Source organism: Festucalex cinctus, chromosome 12 (genome assembly GCF_051991245.1).
Source record: "Festucalex cinctus isolate MCC-2025b chromosome 12, RoL_Fcin_1.0, whole genome shotgun sequence".
NCBI classification, from domain to species: Eukaryota; Metazoa; Chordata; class Actinopteri; order Syngnathiformes; family Syngnathidae; genus Festucalex; species Festucalex cinctus.
The window spans coordinates 7,995,728-8,009,412 of record NC_135422.1 but is presented as its reverse complement, the minus strand read 5'-3'; the positions used below and the strand labels follow the sequence as shown (position 1 = coordinate 8,009,412).

General features: G+C 39.0%; 2 protein-coding genes across 4 annotated transcripts in view; both read left to right on the top strand.

The window, feature by feature from the left end:
• Positions 1-8,049, top strand: part of asap2a (ArfGAP with SH3 domain, ankyrin repeat and PH domain 2a) — a 42,482-nt gene extending 34,433 nt beyond the window's left edge. For 2 of the 3 annotated variants that reach the window (XM_077538517.1, XM_077538518.1), the window contains 9 exons: positions 329-396; positions 470-577; positions 652-877; positions 2,665-2,817; positions 3,775-3,880; positions 4,239-4,297; positions 4,500-4,579; positions 4,670-4,789; positions 6,793-8,049. In XM_077538517.1, the coding sequence (XP_077394643.1) occupies positions 329-396; positions 470-577; positions 652-877; positions 2,665-2,817; positions 3,775-3,880; positions 4,239-4,297; positions 4,500-4,579; positions 4,670-4,789; positions 6,793-6,867 (995 nt within the window). In that variant the 3' untranslated portion in view covers positions 6,868-8,049. Of the gene's footprint in view, positions 1-328; positions 397-469; positions 578-651; positions 878-2,664; positions 2,818-3,774; positions 3,881-4,238; positions 4,298-4,499; positions 4,580-4,669; positions 4,790-5,249; positions 5,299-6,792 lie in introns of all 3 variants that reach the window. The other variant, XM_077538519.1, reaches the window with a different exon arrangement.
• Positions 8,050-10,531: 2,482 nt separating this feature from the next.
• The window catches only part of mboat2a (membrane bound O-acyltransferase domain containing 2a), a 45,627-nt gene continuing 42,473 nt past the window's right edge, over positions 10,532-13,685 (top strand). Inside the window, exon 1 of the mRNA XM_077538913.1 lies at positions 10,532-10,835. Coding sequence (XP_077395039.1) covers positions 10,752-10,835 — 84 coding nt within the window. The 5' untranslated portion in view covers positions 10,532-10,751. The remainder of the gene's footprint in view (positions 10,836-13,685) is intronic.

The following is a 13,685-nucleotide window of genomic DNA, read 5'->3' as shown; positions in this document are numbered from 1 at the left end:
ATTCTTTTAACATGATAGTGATAGGAACTTGTATTTAAAAAAAAATAATATGAAGACCCAATATACTGAAGCAGAAATCATCTTGTTAAGGGAGAAGCCATCATGGTTAGTTCCACACGCTAATTTTCTCTCACACAAACATACATCTGTGAGGTTCAGTTCCCAAGAGGTTGGGCTTCCATGGCGACTCTTTCTCACAACAATCTGTGGCCTGTCATCAACAAAACACACTGATAATGTCAACAGAGAGGTGGAGGGCTCAGTGTGGGAAACTAGGAAGATTCTTTGCTCTATTCTTGACTGCATTTTCCCCGATTGCCCCTTTCAGCTAACGAGTCCGGCGAGACACCGCTGGACATCGCTCGCAGGCTCAAACACGTCCAATGTGAAGAGCTGGTGAGCTCACCGATTTTGACTGCTCGCAGGCCGCTCACAATATACATGCTCATTTTTACATCCGTGTGTTCAGTTGAACCAAGCACTGGCAGGGAAATTCAACGCGCACGTCCACGTGGAGTACGAATGGCGCCTGCGGCATGAAGACTTGGATGAGAGTGATGAGGATCTCGACGAGAAGGTGACTTTCATCTTTCAGTATGCCGTGATAGCGCCGAGCTAAGACCTCCGTCTTTCGTTCTCTGCGATCTACAGCCCAGCCCCCACCGTAGAGATGAGCGTCCGGTCAGCTGTTACACACCGAGCACCAACTCCCACCTGCATGGCCGCGACACCTCCGGCCTGGCCAAGGACAAGCAGCGCTCCTATCTGCCAAATTTGGTCAACAACGAGACGTACGGCACCATCGTCAATAACAACCCTCCTCAGCCGGGTCTGCCCACCACCACGTCTGCGCCGCCGCTACCCCCGAGGAACCTGGGTAGAGTTTTCCCCACTGTATTGAGATTTTCAAAACAATTTGATTGGCTGCTTGCAAAGTTGAGTAAATTAGCCGTTTCATTGAAGTTAATTGCCTCCAATGTATTTTTTTGCCCCAATTCTCTTTCTCGAACAGAGAGGAAAGGGGTAGTAAAGCACAGACAAACAGAGGGAAGGAGGCGGGTCAAGTGAAATGTATACTGTTCTAAAATTCGGAATAGCAGCTCACAAGGAAAATTGGCAGTTGATGTAAAAATATTTTGAGAGCGTATAGGAAAATGAAATGTAACTACTAGGCTTCATTAGTGTCGCAAAACACCAACAAATTTATTTTATGTAGTGTTGTCTTCCGTCAAAATGTCCCGATTTTCAAAAAATTCAAAATGGCGGTGCAGTCAAATTTGGTGAGAAAATTCAATCACAGTTTTTAATATGAATAACGCCCCTAATCATCTTTTTGGACCAAATAAATACATAGAAACACCAAATGTGCAAATAGTAGCTGTTTTTACATTTCATTGAAATTTCAAAATGGCGTCACACGGTCAAAAATGGCGGGAACATTCTGAAAATTGTATTTTGTTTTTTTTTCCATCTATACGATTAAAATGACAAATGACAGTCATGGTGCATGCATGTTCATGGATACTATACTATGTACAGTATATTCATTACATACTTGCAAATCTTTTGTGTATTTTAATCCGTTTAACTTAGGTGTCAATTAGTGCGTTGATTTTTAGTTGCCGGTAATTTAAAGTTGATTTAACACCACTAATTTTTTTTAACGCAAGATTAATGACCTCCCCTTACTTGGAAAGCTTGTACTGGGGGAATTCCTGTCCTAATAAATGTAATAATAATGCATATATTTGTGGACACTGGGCTCAATATGTATTTTTACAATTTTAAAAATGTGCAGAATTTCACAAGTTACTTCATGTTAAAGATTACATAATATGAAAAGAAAAATGCACTGAGCTGTCACCGTCTTAGAAATTGAATTATGCCATCTAGAGGCAGAAAAATTACCTCAACACAAATCTCTATCACACTCGTTTTTATTTATTTATTTATTTATTTTTACAGTACAGTACAACTTTTTTTAAATTCAATTCAATTTTATGAGTTATTCTGAAATTATTGTATCAAGGACGAAAAGATGCATATTTCTATTTAACATTTGTTCCCATTTTTATGTTAACAAGAGTATGACACTTAGAAAAAAAATCTTGTTTTGCACATTTTGTTGTACATTTAGAACAGATATAAAATTTTAGATTAATAGTAAGTTAACCATTGAAGTCATGCAATTACAAATTTTAATTGCCTGACATCAATCGTTTAAATGTGTTTTAAATGTGTGAGAGAGATAAAACTATAGATGAATGTACGCTATATTGCAGATTTGAAACATATCCTTCACGACAAAAAGGAGTTGACTGTAAATCTTGTTGTCTGTGCGGAAGTTAAAAACAAATGACGTCATGTCTGCGTTTGGCGCTATATGCCTTCTGCGGCAAGTAATTTCTTCAAGAAAAGTCCGTTATTGTGTACGTGCTAGTAAAAAGCGCAGCATAGCTTCAGTGGCCAACCACACTGTGACACGGCCATCACAGGCCCTCTTTAATAATGTTAGTGGTCGTCTGGAGCTCCGCCAAGGAGCAGAGCACCTCGTCTCCCACCCGCACCATTCCTCACTTTCCCTCTCCCCCGATTAATGTCGCTCTCAATTTCACTCACGTATAATCAGATTTTCTCTTCTTTTCCCTTCTTTTTTGCTCACAGTCCAATTAGCAGGCCTCGGCGGGACGAGTCAGTCTTCCCCGTCCAGCGGATGGAAACCCGCTTCCTTAGACCTGGTTGGCCGACAACGATCATCTTCGGATCCGCCCAACATGCACCCTCCTGCTCCGCCTATTCGGGTCACCTCTACAGCAGGTTGAATATTATTAGATATTTTAATATATATATTAATTTATTCAGGGCGGCACGGTGAATGACTTGTTAGCACGTCCGCCCCCCAGTACTGAGGACTCGTGTTCGAGTCCAGGCTCCGGCCACCCTGGGTGGTGTTTGCATGTTCTCCCCGAGCCTGCGTGGGTCTTCTCCGGGTACTCCGGTCTCCTCCCACATTCCAAAGACATGCGTGGCAGATTAATTGGGCGCTCCGAATTGTCCCTAGGTGTGATTGTGAGTGTGAGTGGTTGTTCGTGTCTGTGTGCCCTGCAATTGGCTGGCAACCAGTTCAGGGTGTATCCCGCCTACTGCCCAAAGCCAGCTGAGATTGGCTCCAGAAAATGGATTGATTGATTGATTGATTGATTGATTGATTGATTGATTGATTAACTCATTCACTCCCAGCCATTTTCACTGAAACAACCCCCCTACCCTCCCAGCTGTTTTACTGGATTTTGACTGATTTTGCAAAACCCACAGAATATTGTGTTCTATTGCTATAAAATCATGGAACTTACCAAAAGAAAGAAAAACAAATATATATTTCCATCTGTTTTGTTTTGCAGGAATTAGCATTAGAAAAAAGCAAAGTTTCATCATTGTTCACAATTATTTTTATTTTTTTAAAGTGGGGAAAAGAGCTTTTTTGCAACATGGCCCTGGTTGATATCTTATACTCTGCTGCCACCGGCTGACCTTTTTTATTTAATTTATTTATTTATTTTATTTTATTTTGTAATAACTACAATTACTTTAAGCGTCCTCTTCAGGTCAGCGGCTGCATCAAAGCCTTCTGTATGCTCAAGTATAAAATAAAAAAAATAATCATGACAATATTTTAAATGGAACGTTTTTATACATTTTTTGAAGCAAATGAATTAAAATAAACAAATACATATTTTTATTTAAAAATTTGACCAGAATTTGGGTGTGCCACAGGTTTGGGTCCTTCTCCGGCCGGAAAGATTGACACATTGAGTTTACACTCCAAGTCAGGTCAAGGACCTGCTGGATCTCGAAGCAGTCAACAAAAGTCATCGGCAAGGTGAGGGCATATGAACAGATCTTATTGTCGCAAATGTACATTCACCAGCCACAACATTAGCTGTTAGAATCAACTCTTGATGATGTGGTGCAGGTTAATTTAAAAAAAATGGTTACAGTAGGATGTTGTCATAGTTAGGATTGTGTAAAAATAACATTGTTATAAAACTTTGTAGTTTGGTAGGTCGATTAGCGTGATTGCTATTAATGTTATGTGATTCGTTACTACATTCGTAGTCAGGATTGTCAGCTCTTGTATTGCATGTTTATCTAATGACGTGTGTCCGTTGTAAAGTATAACAAGATGACCTTTATAGCTTTTCAACTTCCTGTTCTGCATTCTATCACTTGTTTTCCAGCAATGATAAAAGTTTCAACCGAACACCACTAAATCGGACAGCGTCTATCGAGCGACCAAGTGAGTAAACTGATAAAATACTACATAAATAAAAAATAGGCCTTACGTACGCAGGAAGACTTGATAACTATGCAGTCCGATAAAAAAAAAAAAAAAAAAAAAAAAAAAAAAAGCTTCATGTCAGTCGTTCGTCTATCCGATGACTTGAAATTTCGTGCAAACATTGTTGTGTTTGTGATATCATTTCCTCTCCCTGGTCCAGCTAAGGAAGTGCCAGGATGCCCCCACAACTCCATAGGTCACGCTCCGCCGCCAGCCCACCACTCCAGGAAGGCTTACACTGTGAGTTCATCCCACTTTAGCCCACCCAGCGTTTTCTTGTTCACGAGTTCGCATCAACGTCTCACGCTATACTGCATCACCCGTTCTCAGAAGCACAGGCCGAAGCGAGTGAAGGCCATCTACAACTGTATGGCGGACAACCCAGACGAACTGACCTTCTCGGAGGGCGAGGTCATCGTGGTGGATGGGGAGGAGGACCAAGAGTGGTGGGTCAGTATCCCAATGTTTGTGTCTTTCAATACTAGCAGCATACGTGCAAAGATGTATATCCCATTTGTGGCATAACTCCGAGAGATTGTTCCTTGTTGGGTGCTGCTGGTTTGGTTAGCAACATAGTCTGAACACACAGAGTTGAGGTTGCTATTTGTGTAAATACAGTGTTCATCATATAAACGTACACTCAAGACCGTCCCTGGTCTCATTTCCACAGTAACCATGGTAGCGTTAGCAAAAAGCCATGAGCTCATCGTGTCTCTCACAATTCCCCCCACCTCCCTTTACCCCCACTCCCGCTTCCTCTGTGGAGCCCCTTGTGTGAAAGTGAACCAGCTGCAGCCTCGCTGCTCCCCCTGTAAGGTCTCCAACTTCCTTTCCGAGCATTTAGCATTGTTAGCGCCGCTATGTTTTCTTCGCCAGTGCACAAACATGTTGTAGCTTTTGTCATTTTCAGGTATAGAAATGACTAAATGGAGCTTTTCAATGTTGTCTTCGCTGTCAAGGTAATGAGCGCAGAATCTTTGTCCACATCTTAGTCAAGTCTTGCAACCTGTGATGTCAGTTATAAATATGAAAAATACTGTATTTTTTGGACTAAAGTCGCTCTGGAGTATAAGTATATATATTTTGGGGGGTAATTTAATTTACAAAAACTGGCATCAAAAACATAAATACAAGTCGCACCAGAGTATAAATTGCTGTAACAACTAAACTTAAAAAAAAAAAAAAAAAAAGTGACTTATAGTCTGAAAAATATGGTACATAATAATTGGTACCAACCATATTCACCCAAAAAAAACCTTCTAGCAAATCCTTTCATAGTACGTAGCATTGTGTGTGTGCTTTAGAAGCTAAATCCTTCCGTGTCTGATGGGGGGGGGGGGGGGGTGTTAATTGTGGTGTAAATAAAGGTCTCAATACTTTTGGTAATGTTGCCAGAAAAGGTATTTGTCACCGTTTTCATGTCCAGTGAAACCTCAAAAATGGAACATTGATTACACAGCTTGTTCATTTCAAATCATGGGTTGAATTCATTCCAGGACGGCATTTGGAACTCAAATTTAGCCACTGATGTTATGAATGGAGATATGCTGCTAATCTGTTGTAGCCCAACATAAAGAAAAATAAAGGTCAAAACTAACTTGGTAATAATAGTGATTAATAGTAATTAGGGCTGCTCAGTTATGTGGGAAAAAAAACAATCACGATTATTTTTGGCAATAATTGAAATCACAATTATTTAAACAATTATTTATTTTTTTGGTGCGAAACAAGAAAATGTTTACACATTTAAAAATGTTAAGACCAATTAAAAAAATAGCAACACTAATTATCTAAGTTCCTTTTGGACCAAACATACTTTAGGATAATATGTATTTATAATAAAATAAATGTATTTATTTATGTATGTTGGCAAAAAGTTGAAGTCGGAGTTGGGTACAGAAGAAAATGTTTAAACGTAAAAAACAAAACAAAAAAAAAACAAATAAAAAATATTAAGACAAATAAAATTCGTTTGGATGAAACAAAATGTATGTTATTTAAAAAAAGGTACAAATGTCTAAATTTAAATAACTCAAAGATTAGTATTGATCTTTATATATATATATATATATGTATTGATCTTTATATATATATATATATATATATATATATATATATATCTATATATATATATAATTATGATGATTTTGTTAAATGTGGCATTAATAAATTTAAATTGTAATTGAATTTCGATTAATTGCGCAACCCTAATAGTAATATTGGTTGTTGTTGCAAATGATCATTTATGATCATTTAAGAGTCAAGGCACCACTCTAATGACAAGAATCGAATTCAGGGTCCACCTAATGCTATCATAGAACACTTGGTGATCAATAAAAATGTACCATTTTAGTTCCACGATGTTCTGCGCTTAGTTGAAATTGTGTCTAGATTTAAAATCTTATTTGCAGAAATGTTTTGTGCTCATGTTCCCTTGACGCCTCTTTTTCCAGCTGGGCCACATCGAAGGAGACCCGACGAGACGAGGAGCCTTCCCGGTCACCTTTGTACACTTCATCATGGACTGAAATGTCACAAGCAACGGCAGGAATTCAAAGTCGTCCCGTCGTCCCTTCCTGGTGACCGTGATGACGTTCAATGTGTTTGTCAACTGCTTGCTGTTTGTGACCATGAAATGATTGTCATGAATGACGTCACAAAATAAATGCACTTTCCCTTTGCCGCGCCGTCACACGTGATGAAGGTTGTGCACCACTCATTTCCTCCTCCTCCTAATGAGCAGTCACTGTGCATGAGAAAATGAAAATATATTGAAGACGGAGTTTGGCTTGATGCCACTTTCCAAACATGCCAAATGATAAGCAGGAGGCTTCCCACTGGTCGCATTTTGGAGGGGGGAAATAAACAAAACAAAAAAACCACCAATCATGTTACGCTCGCTCTGCCTTATAATGAAAAGTGAGCAACACTCATATTCATGTCAAATAATGAGGTTTTACATACAGTAGTGTATATGTGTGTTCCACCTGTCATCTGCCTTATTAAGCAACTAAGATGTCTTAGTGTCATGCCAACTGACAATGTAAAATGTTGAATATTATAACATTTACACATTAAGGATGATCATTCAAGCCCAAATTTGGCCAAAATGAATACGTTTTGAATGTACTTGTACATGCTTGTGTGATGACCTGTTGACATTCTGACTTTATCGTGTCGCCATTTCTGTGTGTTGACATTTCCACACAAGGAAAATGCTCGGATGAGCTCCATTGACTCGAATAGAATGTACAGTATGTGTTTTTTTCTTTTTCTTTTCACCTATGAAACAAGCGGCTGTGTAGCAACTAACATCCTCCTTCATCTGTTTTAACAGAAATAATTTTTCAGATTAACACAAACATTCAATGTAATTAGTTTCAAGTTGTGTTGCAAAGCAACTGTGTGTACACAAAAGTGAATGTTCCTATGTCGAAGGCATTTGAAGCTGATGCCATGAGAGCCTTGGCATAAAGAGACTTGCAGCTAATATTCATGGTGGTTATTATTATTATTATTAACTCACTGGAAACTGGATGTATCTATACATTTTGTGTACATAGGTGTGAGTGTGTTATTTAAATGTAGAGAGACTGTGGGGAACACTTACAGCTGGACTTTAACATGAGTGTAAAGATAACATCAGTTGTTCATTATTGTCTTTGTATGTAAATGGGAATTGAAACTGGAATAAAACGATATCAACCGTGTCCATGCTGTTGCTTCTGGGAAGTGTGATTAAAGTGGCTCAATATGTGCAAATGGTCATTGATTGTAAAGGCTTTTAAAGCCAAGGTGCCTGTTCTGTTCCATTAATGATGAATCCACTTTGGGCTTGACTCCAGTGAGTGCAAGTATATCAAGTGTCCCGCACTTTATTATGCCCTGACAGCTTCCTTCCATCTTTTGTTCCAATGCGCAGGTGAGAGGCAATAAAGAACCAAGGAGCCATGTGACTGACACACTGCTTTATTCGGTAAAAAGTCATTTTTTCTCAGAGAATTTCTCAATTTTATCCAAAGGAAGCTTCAGTTTTAGAGCTCTTCTAGCTAGTTAGCTAGAGTATTTGTATTTTTGTGTGTGTGGATAAGCTGTTATATTAACTTTCTTAGCCATTAGCTCATTATCAAGACTAAATAAGGCTACAATATATGTTAGTTGATACTTAAGATACACCACTGTCAGTAAGATAGACTTGTGAAGGTCCTCAGTAGTAATATAGGAACATACAAAAAAAATCTTGTTTGCGCAATTCCGAACATCCGGGCATTTCTGATATTTTCGCAACGCAAATGCCTCCTTTTATTTACAGTAGGCTCGCGCGTATTGTATTGTCTTTTCCTATGACTAGCATACAAACTAGGCAGATTGTTACAGTAGCCAAACGACATTTATCAGATTTTGAAAAAAACAAACAAAAAAAACCCTCATAAATCAAACTGTACCACTATGAGAGCAGTCTGCTCCTTATACAACTATGAGGAGCCTTGCCACAATACAAACCATTCACATAGTTTAACTTGTTAACAAATGTTTGTGGAAGTGAAAGAAAATATAGCTTCAGTAGCTGGGTTATTTATTAGATGTAATGAATAAGCAACACAGTAAATATGAATGCTGTGTTATGTTAGCCATAGCGAATAAGTCATTTTTGAACGTTTTTGGAAAATCAGAAGCAACAGCAAATTCAATAAACATGTAGAGTTGTCATAATTTTAGTTTTTGTTGATTTGGTTAACTCGTCGTTTGAATTACCCATTATACAATAAAAAAACATATATATTATTTATTTTATTTTATAACGGGATTGCATGGCTGACAACTTTATATCGCCCATTCTTTTGGCCATGCTGCCCTCTATCGACAGCAATGACTAATTACAAAAGACAGCAAACAGATCCATGCAAAATTGTGTACTTTTTTTTTTTTTTTTTTTAGGAGGGAAAATGGTTACAGTAAAAAAAAAAAAAAAAAAAAGTGATTTAAAAAATTTAGCCCAAATAAAATATGTTGCGTGTATTCAAAATCGGTAAACATTTATTTTCAAACCTTTGGTATAGTAGTTACACTTACCATAAGGGGGCGTTGTCGGACAACTCATACTCATTTCTCACCCAGTAGAATTCTATAAAAAAAAAAAAAAAAAAAAAAAAAACTACTGGTACGTCTCCTAGATGCATTAACATTTCACAAATATGTCAGGACCTTTCCATTTATGTAATCGTTTTAGTGCCTCTGCATTCTTCAACCCATCAAAGTATTCTGTCCCTCTCTCAGCACATTATTGGCACCAGGTGGTAACACATTAATTTATTGCCATCATTTATATCGTTAATCACTGGCACATCGTTTCCATCTCTATCTCTAAAGATGTTTCTCATCTTCTTTAGTGTCCAACTTTGCATGAATATTATCATATGCCACTTTTGTTTTGTTTGTTTCGTTACATATTATTATATATTTTCTACTTATGCGCACAATTGATTTTATAGAAGCAATCACTTCCGTCGTTTATTTTAATCTAATAGAGTAAACGAAATTCACATAGCGAAATTTAGGAGCGGTGCAGCTGCTCCAGAAGTGGGATCCCATCCCATTTTGACGTCACACTTGTCAAAGAGAGCGAGAAATGTGGGCGGGTTCTGCCATTTTTTTGAAGGCTGATCTCTATTTGCCCATAGACCTGTAAATCAAGTTCACTTCCTTCTTTTCTTTAACATGATTGGTTGTTCTGATTTCACTTTCTCCAAACCACTGGAAGCGTTCCCGCCTACTCGCTCCCGATTTTACTGCCGCCGAAGATACGCTGCTACCAAGATAATTCACCCACTCCTCTATTGTGGTCGTATTTATTATCTAATATGTTGCTATTACGCGATAAATGCTGTGTTAACACATGTTTAGAAGTAAGTTAGTGTTCCCAAGTCTTATAAATTAGTTTATAGTTTATAATGTGTTAAAACGTGAGGTTGCCAAGGACGTACTTGACAGGGATGCCTGTTAAACGCGCTTAAGAGCTGTTTAATCTTCACTCGTCTGCTGTTTGCATCCTGTTTGGTGAATTACACAAACAAGGCAATAAAAATGAAATGATGAATGGTTAAATTGATTAAATAGACGTGTTCAAAAGACATTTCTGGTGATGTCGCGTTGCTGAGGCGAAAGAAACGTCGAGGGAGGTGTTCCTCTCGCGTTACCCCTTTTCCTCTTTGTCTGGATGTGAGCCCTGGATGACAACCTCCCAGCCAGACGCAGCGGCAGCAGCAGCACCGGCGGCGGCGGCGGTGGCGGCGGCAGCAGCAGTGGCTGTGGCGGTTTAATTATCATCGCGGCAGCCGAGGGAAGCGAAACGAACCGGAGGGGGAGTCAGGGAAACAAGGAGAGGAAGGATTTACACGTCCACCATCCAAGCATGGCTACCCACAGCACGGCATCGTGCACCGGATCCACTCTGCTGCAGCCCATCAGCGACATTATCAACCTCCCTCTCGACCAGGTACGACTCGGAATGGTTCGGGTTTTGGGTGGGAAAAATACAGCCCAGACCGCACATGACGCTAGCTACGTGTGCACACAAGGCTAGCAGAATGATGCGCATCGCGCATCACTGCCAAACGTTTGCAAAAAACAGATTAAAACGTCAGATTTATGCGAGTAGCACTGGTCAACATTTTGAGCTTTAACATCCCATCATTGACGTTAGCTTGCTTGCAACTACAGTAATGCCTTTTGTCTCTTCCACACAGCCCGTTTGTGGACCCCCCCACCGCCCACCCTCAATCACGGTTCTCTTATGTGTTCACACTGACACACTATAATCTGGATTAACTAGTTATATTTTGTTGACATATTCACTTGAGGCCAAATGTGTTCGGTTTTAATTGCCTGTAAGTGGGACATATTTACTTACAGTATTGCTTTCATGACGGCTATGAGAGTAAATCCAAAAAGAGTTTGGATTGGATTGTAAGCATTTCAATCTTTGTAATGTTAATATTATTGTTTTTTTCTAAATTCATGCTTCATACAGATGAATACTAACGACCTTTTCATATCCAAAGCCAAATATGTTGTGTTAGCATGGATAGAACGTGTTTGTCAAAGCCACTGTTGCAATTTGGAAGCACCACCTCAAACTTTTAAACAACACCAACAATATAAGTTTCACTTTTTGTCTATTTTTTTTTTTTTAAACAAAAATGAATCTAACCAGGGTTTCCTTAAGGCTTTTTTTTGCTCAAATTGAATTCCACCCTGGAACTCAAACTTGCCAAAATACATCACATATAGCCATAATATTGCCATAAGGTGAACATCACTTAATAATCAAGAACCCAGAACACTGTATAGTATAACATGATTTTAAAAGCAAAGAAATTGTGTAACAGCTTGATAGTCTGTAAAATACGTACATGGAATATTATTTTTTTTTTTAGCAAACAAAATAACGTTTATTGTCACTTCAAGCATGGCATCATTTGTTGATAAGTAGGAAGTTGTTACAGTTTGATTTAATTGTGAATGACTAAAAGTGCCTACTGTTTCTAACCACAGTGTTTATCAGGTTAACTGGGGTTCCTTTGATAAAACTATAGTGGTGATGTAAACAAAGACATGCCCGGACATGACAACATTTAAAACTGACACAGATGTACCCTACACTCATGCTTTGGAAAACTCATAAAACCGTGAAAAGTGGAACCGAGTTGTTACAGTGCAGTCCATGGATGTTGCTATTGTTGTGTGATGTCAATTCCATCCTGTTGAACTTTTTACTTTGGCATCAAGAGGCAGCCCGTGTCTTAGTCAGAGGTCTCAAATGCAGTACAAGAGAATACAGTCACCGAGGTGATGTAAACCACTGCTAGTTTCTCATTAGATGAACAGATTTGTCATCACCACATGATTGTAACATTTGAGGGCACACAGCCAGGAAGGACAAGTCACATGCTAAGTTGCTAACTTACTTTGTTCTTGTGCCTTAGCTCAGGATGCTGTGGTATATATTACACTCCGCAGTCTCCACTTTGCTGCAGTGGTTTGTCTTCTTGGTGCCTTCAGTCTCATCTCAAATTATAAGTTGTCTACTTACTAAGAAGTAAACAGGGGATTCTTGTTCTTCTCCATTGTTGTTAGGGTGTCTCGTTTTGACAAATGCGTTCAATGTACCATGTTTTTAATGTGACTCGAATTACGAAAAAAAAAGAGCAGTGGAATGGCTGATTCTTTGCTTTGACTTGTTGTAAGCGCAAGCTTGAGTTACGAGCGCTATGGCAGGTGATACAACTCACTGAACCGATAACACTGTTGTTTAAAACGAGTCTTAACGTTGTTTATTGCCACTCAGCTGAAGGTTACTGAAAACTAAACATAAAACAAACAGTATGCTATGCCTCCAGTGCATACAATGGGAAACACCAATGGCACTCAAGCTAACAATTAGCATCAATGTGGTGTTCTAATGTTTTCACGATGTGTTCAAAGTATGTGGGAATGGTAAAATAGTTTTAAAAATGTTAGAATGTGGTCTCTCCATATCCTCCGCGATGAATGGCGCTTTACTGTATTTTAAAGAAGTGGCAAACTGACTCAAACCCCCGAATGTTTGCAGTGGGCATTGCCATTGTTATGCGCCATGAAACATCTGAATCTTGAACAGATGAAATCCTTATTGTTTCTTGTTAGCCTCCTGCTAGTCACGTGTGTGACTGTGCCAGTAGTGCTGTCACTTGTATCTCTCCAGCCTGGCTGCCATTATGTTTACACGTGGTCGCAGATTGTTGTAATTGTATCTCTGTGTAAAGTTCTGGGCTGTAATCAGTGTGAAATGCGCTCCTCTTCCTCACTGTACCTCCACCGCCACCTCTCGCTTTTTATAGGAGCACGATGTCATTCCTTTTACTTTAAATAAAACCTCAATTTAGTGCTGGCTCATGAATGATATGCTCAGTGTGACGGAACCTCATTCCATGTTGGCTTGTAATGTTGTCGGACATTGGCCGGTCTTCATCCACCCGTCATAAACCTTGACCGACTCCGCCGGTCTTGCTCTTGAAGATATTGACCCGACAGCGTTGATTCCAGAAGAATCCTTGACATTTTACCGCTTACGCATCCGCTTCTTCCACCGCGGCTTACTGCCTTTTATGTGCACTAAACCACATTCGCTTTCACTTTAGTATGTTTAAGCGGTCAACTTTTTCTTTTTAGATTATAAGAGCGCGTTGTGCCTTTTCAAATGAAAATCTGGAATCAAGTGTTGCATCTTATGCATTTTTCATGAACCACATTTAGCAATTCATTGTTCGCGCCCGTACTATGTCCTAGATAAGATAGATTTAACTCA